At 32.4% G+C, this 13,233-nt stretch overlaps 1 protein-coding gene across 9 annotated transcripts in view; it reads left to right on the top strand.

The window, feature by feature from the left end:
* The window catches only part of LOC116345640 (glutamate-gated chloride channel), a 74,325-nt gene that overhangs the window by 34,668 nt on the left and 26,424 nt on the right, over positions 1-13,233 (top strand). For 7 of the 9 annotated variants that reach the window (XM_031775168.1, XM_031775166.1, XM_031775173.1 and 4 more), the window contains 4 exons: positions 976-1,567; positions 1,723-2,718; positions 5,531-5,619; positions 11,454-11,537. In XM_031775168.1, coding sequence (XP_031631028.1) covers positions 1,733-2,718; positions 5,531-5,619; positions 11,454-11,537 — 1,159 coding nt within the window. In that variant the 5' untranslated portion in view covers positions 976-1,567; positions 1,723-1,732. The remainder of the gene's footprint in view (positions 1-975; positions 1,568-1,722; positions 2,719-5,530; positions 5,620-11,453; positions 11,538-13,233) is intronic. The other 2 variants (XM_031775174.1, XM_031775170.1) reach the window with 1 other exon arrangement.

The following is a 13,233-nucleotide window of genomic DNA, read 5'->3' as shown; positions in this document are numbered from 1 at the left end:
TCACATCATTGTATTAATCATTGGTTGATGATGCCATCGAAAAATTATTCAATCGAAGGAAGGTAAACCATCCAAAATGATGATTTGATCGTCTTTACATTTCTTCATTCAATGAGAACGAAGAGAGAGAAAGAGAGAAAAAAATCGAAAAAAATCTTTATTATTCAATTAAATTGAACAGCTATTTTAGTATAGTGTCAATCAACATATTCGATTGAATTCAAACAAACTCGTTTCACCATGAATTATAAATGAATCAATGAAGACAAAAAATAAATAAATGATAATTCACACAAGTGTCGCTTTGATTCGATTTATGACAGACACTTTGGTTCCATAGTTCATCCATAATTATTTCAATTACAATATTCATTACACATACAACTGCCACACAGACACACACGATTACCATAGAAAATGTTTAAAAAAGAAATATTGATTCATTTGATAACTGCCAGCTGAAATGGTCGGAAATATGTATATAATGATTAAAAAGAGCGAAAGAAAAACTAACGCCTCATAATTTATGGTTTTGTATTTCTATATAAAAAAATCATCAAAATTAGGTTACGTTCTGAAATTATAAAAATTCATTTTTCAAAACGCAAACCAATACTACACTATGTGTGTATGTTGCCATTGTTGCCGTCACCATAATATATCAGCCGACAGACAACGGCAATAATCTAATATGACAAATTATATTGAAATGAAAGAAATGAGAAATAGAAAGCGGGAGAGAAGGAGAGAATAGAGCAAACAAAACAACATTGCCATATCGACTTTAAACGAATCGATTATTTTGAATCGAGCTATATAACGCTACAATGTGCATGCTAAAAATTACTTTGTATGCATCTGTTTGGCTATGTGTATGTGTGTGCGTTTCGATTTTTTTAGTATTCGTTCATGTTTATTGGTCCTTTCTGCCTTTTCAATTTCGTTTTTTTTTCTACTTCTTCCCCAATGTTTTAGGTTCTGTAAGTCGGTCAACAACTACAAATTATAATTGAAATAAGTGCTTGCATATATATGTTAGAAGACGGCACGACGCCACATTCAAAATCATCGACGTCATCGTGTCAATCGTTTTCAACTTTAAAACAAAAAAAAAACACGAAGATCACGATAGCAATTTATATATATATATATATATAAATATGAAGTGAAATCGTCTTAAATTTACCGAAATTGCGCGCGCAATTCATTTTCTTAAAAATAGAAAATTCACAACCACAAACGCGATTTTACACTATTCTGCAACGTACATTGACGAATGTGCAACAACGGCAGCAGTAGCGGCAGCAGCAAATCAAAATATATATATCAATATATTGTATCGATGTAAAAAAAAAAACCGAATCGTGTTATATTTATTCTGGATGCAGTTCAATTTGATTGTACAAATCGAATTCAATTGATTGGTGGCTGGTTGTTTGAAGGCAAGGGAAAAAGGAAATTGAAAACGGAAAGTGACACACTGTGTAAGTTAGTTGAAAACCAATTCGATAGAAGGCGGCTGAACACGACAGCAGTTCAAAAGCCATTACGGAAACCGGAACAAAAGGTAATTTTACTTTTCTCTTTCTCTCTCTATTTTCCGTATTTAAAAATGATTCGAATCGCAAAACTAAATTAATCGAAAAGTCATGTATGATGACAGATTTTGTATTTTTTTTATTGATATTACGTCCATACTTAAGTATCCAATTCCAATTACAGATGTCATAATATGGGCTTTGCGTGCAAATGGGTGCGTCAAAAAACTCAACGAGACTGCAACCAAGTGAAAAAGCCAAAGCAAAACAAAGACCATCACCAACAAATCGAACTAATCAAAAATAGCGTTGATCGTTCAATAAATTCGGTGGTATTGCGTAAATCAAGCCGGCGACGACAACGTGACAAAGATCGATACGCATGGCAAACAATCAACGAAATAACAACAGTGACACAAAATAGCAATAGCAATACGAAAACAATTCGAAATTTGGTAACAAGAGATGACGAAGATGATATTGATATTACATTTGAAAAACTGGACGATGAAAAAATGGCTAACAGTTGCACAATTGCAAAATCGATTCCATCAAACCGACGTCGTTCGCTAACACCCTATTTGGAACAAACGAAATGCGAAATGGATTCGAATGAATTCAAAATGTGTTCAACGACAATGGGTGCCGCCGACCACCAAATTGTGTGCCGTTGCAAATGTGAAACTATGTCAAAATTACGCGCATTGTTTGCTGCTCCGCTTTGGTTTGCCGGCAGCAATTCAATTTCGCGTTTCATTCATATGATTAATTTTAAACGAAAAAATAATGCAAATAATAATAATAATAATGATCAACAACAACAACATCATCATCACATTTTTACGTTGCCTCCGTCACAACACACCGAACAACTCGAAACCATTGCACCCACCAAAATAAAAACAAATTACAATAATAATAAAAACCAAATTAAAACACAACATGGAAGACGACGACGCAGCATCAACAACAGCGCCAACAATATGAATGACAGTGTGCACAATAAATGCGATCGAATTAAAAGTATTTATAATAAAGGTCATAATAATAGAAGTATTTTAACGAGTAGCCAGTGTTTTATACGACAATCAGTTTGTTTATATGCGGCATCAGGTTTTCTAATTGCATTATGCTTTTTGGCGATACCAGCAGCAGCATCAATAGATTCATTGCATCCAATGTAAGTAACTCGTATTTGATTTGTGGCTTTGTTTTTCATTTCGTTTTTTTTTTTGAGGGAGGATCAAATCCTATCACCTTTGCTTTAACGCTTATTTCGTTTTATGTTATATACATTGTGTCATGGTAGTGATATTGATTCACGTGCATCTTCTTATTGGAATTAATTCCATGTAAGTTGACGACAACAACAAACAATACGAAACTGTTTTGAATGACAATATCAATCATGATCCATGAGTCAAATATTAGTTTTGGTTATTTAATGTCATTTTCAATTAACCGCACGCTCAATTCAAAATCAATAGATTTGCATGTGTCACCCCATCCATGGCAAAGTAACCGAATTTCATTATTTACCCACTGAACCATGACAAGCCATGGCTTGTCATGACAAGATATATACCCCTTTTCCCACGCTTCAATCATCGTTAAGATATTTGTTATTCCGAACGACAGTGGCATTCATGCGAAGTGAATTTAACCATAAATGCTCTATTCGAAAAATCGAAAAGAAAATATTATTTACAGCGAACAGATTTTTTTTTGTTTATTTCTACAAAATATAAGTGATTTGTGATTGAACGAGACACGAAAGCTTCATTCACAAAGGAAATATCAGCGATGTCAAAAAATAAAACAAAATAAAAATAAAGTGATCTATTTAGCACAAATAAATAGAATTCCTGCATAACAAGTGAAAATATTCGTGCTCCAAAATGTCTATAAGTTCTATCGGCTCATTTTGAAGAACCATCGTCGACTTTCCATCATGGCAAGGAAGTTCATTTTCAAAGCAATTGAAACAAACAAACGCACACACACAGAGAAAGACACACACAAACAAAAGGAATAAAAATAAAACCATTTGCAAGCCATAGAACAATGAAAATTAAGCAACGGTTAAATATAAATGTTATTTATTTTTGATTGAAAGCGAAAGTAAATGTTGTAAGAAACATTGAATCAAAATAGTAATTTGGGTACACTTGGCTCTACCTAGACCTACATAACCAAATGAAATTTTTGTCAAGCGCATTTTTCGCTATATATTTTCTTTTTCGTCGTCGTTCGCTTTTTACGTTATTTTTTCGTTTGTTTTATCCTTGAAAAATTCACTTTTCACATAAACTTTATTGCTGTGAATATAAAGGAAATGCTGTTTGTGCAATGCACTTCGTTCGTTTGCTTCTTGAGCTCATTGGCACACGAACACACATAAATAATTGTATAAAAACATAGTCTCAGTTGTTGTCGATGACAATTATTCCGGTTGTATTGCACATGAGAACATTTCTAGTGACCGCCATACAAACCACTCACACAGGGCCACTTGGCGTCGAAAAATCAGTTAACGCTCTCGATGCACGTAAGGAAATTAGCAACTATGTTAAAAGAATCCAGCAACTAAGAGACTAACAAACGCGCAAACAACAACAAAAAAATCAGATATTTTCAACAGCTGATCGTGCCAGGAATTCGCATTCGCCTTCATAAGCAAAAGTATTTTATCGCATGTTTAAGCCATTTGTTGAACACCTTACTGCCGAAAAATCACACACAAACACAAACGTCTGTGTATGTGTATGTATATATCTTGTGTGTAATGGCAAAACATGTATACGCAAATTTTCATCGCATATATAATTATGCCAAAGAGCATGACGAAAAAAACATACTTTAAATAATGCAAGCGAGACGCTAAAAAAAAAACAACATTAAAAATGTCAACAACGAAATGCCCGAAAAAACGAGTCTAATGACGAAAACGTTGTCGGTTCGGAAAGCAATATTATTATCGAGCGTCATACTTATGCTTTATACACATATTTAAAAATCAATTATAGCGCTCTTACACACTTTCGTGATATTGAACGACTGCGTCTGTGAATATATATAATTTTTGTGCCACTTTCGATTTATATTTCGTTTTCGTTGGGAAAAGAAATTGTAGCGCGAGCGCTTAGTTACTTGGCTTGTTTTGTTTGTTACCAAATCAACTAGAATCCATTTGCATATATCTTAACCTTGCTATTCAATATAAGTTATCGCACGCCGTCATCATTTTCTGCTGTTTTTTTCTTCTTCTTCGTTTCGTTTCTCTATAAATTCTTGTTTTGTTTCGATCGCGAAAACAACTTGAACAAAATTTCAATGTTTTCGACTAGATCTAGATGGTAACCGCGGCTATTTGTGTATTCGTGTAGGTCACCATTTACATTAATAGGCGCTATTCTGTGCAACTTAAACTCACTTTTATGCACAATGTCATGAATTCCCCTCATTATAAAAAAGCGATTAAATTCAAATAGGAAAGTGAATTTAAACTGAGAACAAAAAATAAAATGTAACAACAAACAATTATATCGCTTTTGCAAAAGTTCTTATGCATTTTTATTATTTTATTCAGCATGGCAACACTGAAAAGATTACCCCCTCTATTCAATTTACATTTATATCCTTTTGTCATGACATTTTTTCTTTATTAATTTAATTGACATTTTCTATTTTTCATTGGGCTGATTTGCATTTGTACAAATGGAATTTACATTTTAAAATGCTATTTAAATATTATATGTTTTTTATTGCTGACATATGACATATTCGTAAAATGCAATTTAATCGACAACAAATTGAATAAATATGTTTTAAAAATGTCTTTCTCTCTTCAATTTATCTCTATATATGTTCTGATGCTTTTTCTTCTCTTCTTTATTTTTTGCTCCGTCCATATTGTCGACATTTGTTCGTGCCACCCATCTGGTAATTGGAATCGATCTTGATTTGGGCTTTTAAAAATGGAATGCAAACAGATTTGCCGAAGGAAAATCCGATAAGGAAATATTAGATCATCTGTTAAAAAATTCACGTTACGATAAAAGACTTTTACCTCCAGTTGATGGTAAGTTTTATATATCTGTTCGTCGAGTTAAATCAATAAGGCAATATATTCTCGTTTTTTTATTTTATTTACAATTTTGTGTATGTGTCTCTCGTATGTATGCATTCAGTTGTTGATAGCTTGTCGCTGATTTCGCATAGTTTTTCGTAGCTTCGCTCTCTTTCTATCTTTCTTTCTCTTTTTTCTCTCGCTCTCTCTCTCTCACATTATTCCACGTCACATTTTCCCTTTATTTTTGAATCTCGATGTATGTGCCAAGTTCAAAAATATTGGCGGAAACAAAAAATCTTCAAATATATGTTCTGTTAGATATGAGAAAGAAAAGCACAAGCTAAAGCTCAAACGCACCACTAAAATTAATTTGAGTTTATTTACTTTGGGGTTATTTGCTTACGAGACATTTTCTGTAGTCAAATTATTAGAGCCAAGCATACGTTGTCGCGGCAGACATAACTCCCTTTTTAGTGCTGATAAATTTATAAATCAAATCTCTTGTACTTAATTCCAGACCTGCAGTTTTAGTTTTTTTACGACCCAAAACGTAAAAGAAACATTAAACGCGAATAGGCATTTTTTAAGAACCGAAAAATAAACACATATACCACTGAAATATTGTGAGCGAGCAGATTGTTCTTTTTTACCTAATTTTATCAAACTTTTTGTTTTCTTTCATTTGGTTGATGGTACAAAGCTTTTCGAATGGAACTTAGAGTTGCCTTCAATTGAAATTTCGTGTGCACAACGGTCTAAGCTTAAAAAGTTGCAAAGTCGTTATTCATTTGTGAACGAAATAATTCGAAATGGCCAAAGTTGCATGAGCATTACTTGAAAGAATACAGATCGACTCATATAATTATGGTTTATTTGTCTTACTTTATTCTCGGTCTGACAAAGCTTAAAGTTGTTCCATCCGCCAATCTATTTATCTCAGTTAATTTCTCACCGAACACGTGGGGCCACTCTTGACTTTCGGTAAAATTAATTATACCATGTTGTGCATACAAACAAACACACACATATACACCGTATACACTGGCATCTTTCAAAACTTCGTGCAAAAACAAACTAAACGGTTTTTTTTTGTTTCAGAAAACTAGCAGCATATTTACAGCTATATATAAATTTGAATTATGGAGTAATTGTATCTTTTGCTTGGATTTTGCAAATAATGTCTCAATTTCTCTCTCTCTCGCTATTTCTTAAGAACAATTGTTCGCTTCATGCAGCCACCATTATATTCAGATAGCTCATAGCTTATGCTTTATGCTGCGCTTATTTATTCTTACACATTTCTTAATCCAACTATGCTTTATACATCTATTTACTGAAAATGTAAAAAAATATCATCAAGTTTTGCATGTAAATTTATTTCAACTTCTTCTTTTTTTAATTCTCTCATGCCATTCAATTTGTTCCATGTAATTTGCAAAACATAATTTTCACAGATTTTACTTCGCTAGTACTCTCAGAAAACTCAGATGTTAAAATTCAAAGTAATCAGAGGAAAATGCCATTTTAACATGGAGAAATTTTGTCACATGGTAAAATGTCATTTTACCCGCAACAAATTTCTTTGTGGGTAAAATGGCATTTTAACATGTGAAAAAATTCCCTCGTATTAAAATGGCATTTTGTCGTCATTTTAACATGGAGATATTTTGTCACATGTTAAAATGCCATTTTACCCACAAAGAAATTTGTTGCAGGCAAAATGGCATTTTACCATGTGACAAAATTTCTCCATGTTAAAATGGCATTTTCCTCTGATTACTTTGAATTTTAACATCTGAGTTTTCTGAGAGTAGACATTTCCAAGTGCATTACATTTCTTACCCTCTACGTCTAACCCACGCGGGATATAATTGTTCTTCTACGGCTCGGTTTTGCTATTTCGGTTGAATACACATATAAAGACATGGAATATATATATGTTTACATCTATCTATTGACGGTTTATCGTGCGTGTGTGTGTGTGATGTATGTGTGGACGCGCCACATCGATTAGTTAGTGGTTGTATTTGTACCACTATAATATTTTTAGTATCGCGTCAGGGAATAAGTCATAAAAATCAATATAATTGCGTGCCACTGGCATTTTTATGGACATAAATGAAGTAATACACTGGAAAAAATGAAGAAAAAAACCAGCAACAATAACAATACGAACAGAAAGAATAGTAACACACTCGCACACAACATGAACAAAAAATAATACACAGAAATATGGAGCTCATGAGCAATGAGCCATAGGTTCGTGGGCATGTGAAAATGTGTGTGCGCCTATTTAACAAAGAATGAATAAGCGTGCTTTGGTGCGCTCGTACACATTGTGATGTTTTTTTATGCATATTCTGAGAACTTTTCGGTTTTTCTTTTCGCTTTTTTTTATGTACAACTAAACACGATAAAAAAAATTGCTTAATTTTAACCGCAAAAAAGTGCAACTATATTAAAATAATGACGTGCTTTTCAAAGAAAGCTTTGAAGTAGTTCTCCTAATGTTAACACTGCTACATACAGATTTTGTGTGCATATTTATGGTTTAGTCAACATGGAAGCAGACAGAATGTGGCAGAAATAATAATATCATCAGCAACAACAAAAAAACAGTTAACTAAACCAAAAACATTGCATGTGATTCGGCTTTTTGCGTTTTTCCCAAATTTCCACTCAATTAATTTTCCTCCATTTCAATTGTAAGGCCGCATAAATATCTCGGCGCACAATTCACAAATATCAATATTTGCTAGTTATTATTTACCATTCATAAAGCCAAACAATTTTCCATTGTTATCTCACTTAATTGGTTCCGTTTGGCCGTAGAAATAAATGGCCACAACACACCGACCAAAAAAATAATTCACACAATAGTGTTGAACATCGATCGTTGTCGAAATTATGCGAATAAATAGAAACAAATCAAGAACATTTCTCTTTTTTTTTTCATTCGTATTTCAAACGTTTTATTTAAATGTTGTTCATTTTTGGGTGGCTTAATGATTCTATAGAATGTGCTTTTGTTCGCTCTCCATTTGCACGAACGAATAAAAGTAATTCGTTTTTGTTTTTTGTTTCTCTCTTCTGTCGGTACAAGAATATACCATTATTGCCATATTTTATATGATTTAAGTGGTGTCCAAACGAATGCTAATTACAATTGCGTTGTTGCACCAATTCCGTTATTGTCCTAAATTTTATTTTATTTAATTACAAATATTTGTAGCGAAATATTCACGAAATATTAGACCTCGCTTTCGACTGCAAGTCGACATGATTTTTTCCCTCAATTTATTCAATCTCTCTCTCTCTCTCACACACATACACACTCATTTTGCCGACCATTTCTTTGCATGAAAGCATGCACGATATATTGTGCATGGGCTGCAAATTAGACTTGTACACCGCAATTCAATTTTTGCTTGTGTTTATTATGTTCATTCCCAAATGTACACAATGTTAAAAAGAGAAGAGCAAATTAATTTCGCCGTTTTCAGTTGAAGTATTGTAATGCCACACATATCCAGCTTGCTTCTTCAGAAATATGTAATTTTCAATGCATACATATACATAGATCTATATTTTAACAGAAAATACATAAACACATAAGCCGAAAATTGACGAAAGATGAATAAAATAGTAAGCATACAATTTAATATTTGTGTTAATGCCATTAATTTGGTTCGTGGATGATGATACACTGACTGTTTGTGATGATAATGGTAAAAAAAAATACAATCTAAAACAATGTAAGTAGCTTATTACTTATCTGTATACGCGCACTAAATGTGTACACACATTTTGTGCAGCAAATTAGACAGCGAATAAATGAAGACATCACATGGAACATGGCAAACGACCGCTTCGTTCGAGTCAGCCAGCAAGAGTTATGCCCAACATTCACGAGTAAATACAAATGAATATTTTAGAACGAAACGAAACGGTTTGCATTTTCTGTCGAAATCGAGATGAAAAATCAACAACAACAAATTTTCTTCATTTCAATCTCATTTTCCACTTAAATAAATTTGAACACTCCCTCTGTCTCTCTCACACAAACACACACATATACTACAACTCAGTTTCATTTCATTGTATGTGTGGGATTGTTGTCGCAGCTATGTGCTCATGTTCAACATTCCTTTCACAAACACAAATAAACAAATCGATGCGATGCGTTCGCAATCACAAAGTGAGATGAAGTGTGGGAGATAGCGGTAGCACGAAAGAGATGCAACGTTCATAGATAAACTATGTGCTGAGTTTCCGATTTCGCCAAAATGCAATGAATCGAATCGCATTTGAATCCACAAAACTGACCGTATAACAACAACAACAGCACAATAACACAGTTGCTTTCGATTCGACATCTTTCTAGTTTTACTTGTCGAAAAGAAGAGAAAAGAGGAGAAAAAAAATGAAAACAACTTGTTACGTAATATGGTCAAAAGTTTTCGATCTATTTTGTACATACAACTTTTCTCATCGATGCGGTCGTTTATGGAAACGAAATTGTAACATTTCATAAAACTCGGAAAGATCATTTACTTTTCCGGATATATTTCAATAAAACTTCGGATGTTCAACATAACTCAACAATGAAACATGAAACATACAAATGATTATAAAATAATAACACAAATTATATCATTACATTAAATGAATCACTCGCTGAGTGAATGAATGACATGTTCATTTTCATCAAATATAAACGCGAACGATGTATGCGTTTCATAAATGTAATTACTTTGTAACAGTAAATTTGGAGTTGAATATATATTGTAATGGTACGCATTTTATGTGATTTAGACATGAAAATAACTTTGGCATACATCTTCAATTTTGATTAGACCCATAAACAATGTTTATTCGAGATGAAAATTACAATACTGCTTCACCGTCACCTCTCCGATCCTCACGTTCCTTTTCCATAATTTTATGGCTTTTAGTTATCATACAAATACATACATTATCAAAAGCCAATTAAATTTCGGAAAATATATGAAATTTGATTGCATTTTCAGTTCAGTTGAAATCGGTTGAAATTCACTGTTTGTCTTCGCTTAGTGTTTTGCATATTTTAATTGAACAAGAAGGAAGAACCAATTAACCAAATTGAAAGTATATCCAATTTCGTGAACAAATTTTATTATATACGTATTATTTGTTATTAATCGGATATATGTGAAAAGCCTTGGATCAATGCAATTTTTCTCGCCCTCTCTCTCTCTCTCTCTCTGTCATGGATTATTTTTCATATCTGTTATTTTAATACGATGCTTGGTTTACCATGAAAACACACACACACATATATATATATATTTTATGGACCTATTTATTAAATAAACATTAATTTTGACTAAAAAATCTTATGTCAATATATTGAGTATACTCGGTATTCCTTTTGTCTCTCTCGTTATAATAACTTATTTCGCATTTATTATTCATCACAGATAAATCAGCAAAATGGTGCATCTTTTTCCTTTTGATTTGAAAAGCTAATGTTTGAATCTGTTCATATTATCAGAGAGAATATATCTTGTGCAAATAATATTTCACGTAAAAATGGCAATTTCAAGATCTTATTTCAGCACATAATGACTCATAATAATACCTACATGTCTTACCATTAGAATGATTTGTTCTTATCCCTTCTGAAAAAATGAGAAGAAAAGAATGAAACATATTTGTTGTGCGACAAAGACGAATTACTTTGTGTGAAACAGATGACAACAACAAAAAAATACAATTGCGAATGAAAATTCAAACACACACACACAAACACACACAAACAAACAAACAAATATTATTTGTGCAATTTCCAATTTTATTTGCAGATGCGGATTTTTGCTGTGGTATGGATACGCCAGAAAAAGCTAAAAATGTATCTGGTTGGCTACCTGGGCGCGCACAGAATCGTGGTGCGTTCCATTTTCCAAATTTACAAAAAAAAAATGAAACCGATTAATTCACCAAATTAACATCACACAGAAAAACTAATTTTTATCAACATTTTTTTTTTCACTTTAACACTCAATCAATGAATACAGACATTCATAGACATACACACTCATACAAACACACATGCATTACATCATTTAAATTCAAGTGCAACACAAAAAATTCATATATGCATACTGGCTGATGCGTAGCTATATTTATTTTAAACAAATAATTTCAATTTATTTTTTCAGACATAAATTGCTTTCTGATTTTTGCTCAATAATTTAATGGCTGATTGATGAGACATGAAAGAGTAAATGTTTGCATATCAACACAATTTTTTTTTAAATTTACGACATTTCAAGCAAGCTAAAGTCGTTTAGTGAGCTTTTTTTCTTTTTTGAACCAAAGAGTGTTTGTCTGCTTGAAAATTACATTTGAAATGTGACTTTTTTATTTTTAATATAATAAAACAATAAGCTCTTCCACTTCTCATCAATGTCATTGTAAAAAAAAATTGAAAGTATTTGCATTTATGCTCTTTGTCCTCCATAACATTCGCATCATGCAAAATGAAAAATTTAATTTTTGGAATTGTAGCTTGAGGTATTTACAATATCTGTATAATGAGCGAACAACGCAGATTAATGTATCTATACATGCAATCGAAAATGGTGGACATTTTTTTTAAATGTATAAAACGAGTAAAAACATAGTGAACATTTCTGGATATATTGTTTTCAGAAAAACACTCATTCAGAAGAGAAATACGCCATGTGAATTATTCGCTTTCCTTTTTTCCGGGTATTTGTTTAATTTGGCATCTATGTTCGGTTTCACTTTTTATGAATTATACTCACGCAAAACAGAGAAACATCCGCAGAGAAACTTAACTGAGCTGTTGATATCCCAAGACAAATGGAATTTTTTTGAAAATGTATTTTGCTAACTATCTACCCTTCTCCCTCACCGTCTCTCACTCTATCTCTATCTCAAGTTGTTTGTTTTAAATGTGTTTTAGTCATTTATCATTCTTTATTTCTTTCTCTCTTTCTCTATATTCTGCCGGAATGCATGAAAAAAAACTTAGGTAAAAACGTATTTTTATGTGACGGGCACAAAAAAAACCAAAAAAAAAAAAAAATCATTTGAATTAGAATTTCATTTCATGTCTAGTGTATGTTATACGGAAAATGTAGTTTCGCACAAAATCATGACATATTAATGTTTGGCAATTTCATTGTTGACTTTTTTTTCGCATGAAATCTCATACAATTTTCCGAGAAGTATACACAGAGAAAACCGGAATTACTTTTATCAACATGCTTTTTATTCACAACGTCAAAGCATAAACACAATTGAGTTTTTTCTACTCAACATCATGCACAGAAATGTTTACACTGACATTTGAAGCAAAAAAGCTCATTCTTACCTTGATAGTTGGAACTTCCACCTAGTAGTGGTAGAAGTATCCTACCAGTATTGAAGCTACGACCTAAGAATGAAACAGTAATTGGTCGTTTTTTGCAATTTTTATTTTGGGAATAAAAATTGTGATTACTACTAGTTCGGGACCTACGAGAAGCAATCCCTGTTATTCAATACAGGAAGTGTTCGATCGCATTCCGAGATTTTGGTATATGAGATTGATATTCATGGCTTTGACGTTTTCAA

Source organism: Contarinia nasturtii, unplaced genomic scaffold (assembly GCF_009176525.2).
Source record: "Contarinia nasturtii isolate CC-2019 unplaced genomic scaffold, AAFC_CNas_1.1 Cnas_scaffold_1371, whole genome shotgun sequence".
NCBI classification, from domain to species: domain Eukaryota; kingdom Metazoa; phylum Arthropoda; class Insecta; order Diptera; family Cecidomyiidae; genus Contarinia; species Contarinia nasturtii.
Note: the sequence above shows the minus strand (reverse complement) of the source record. Positions and strands in the feature narration are given on the sequence as shown.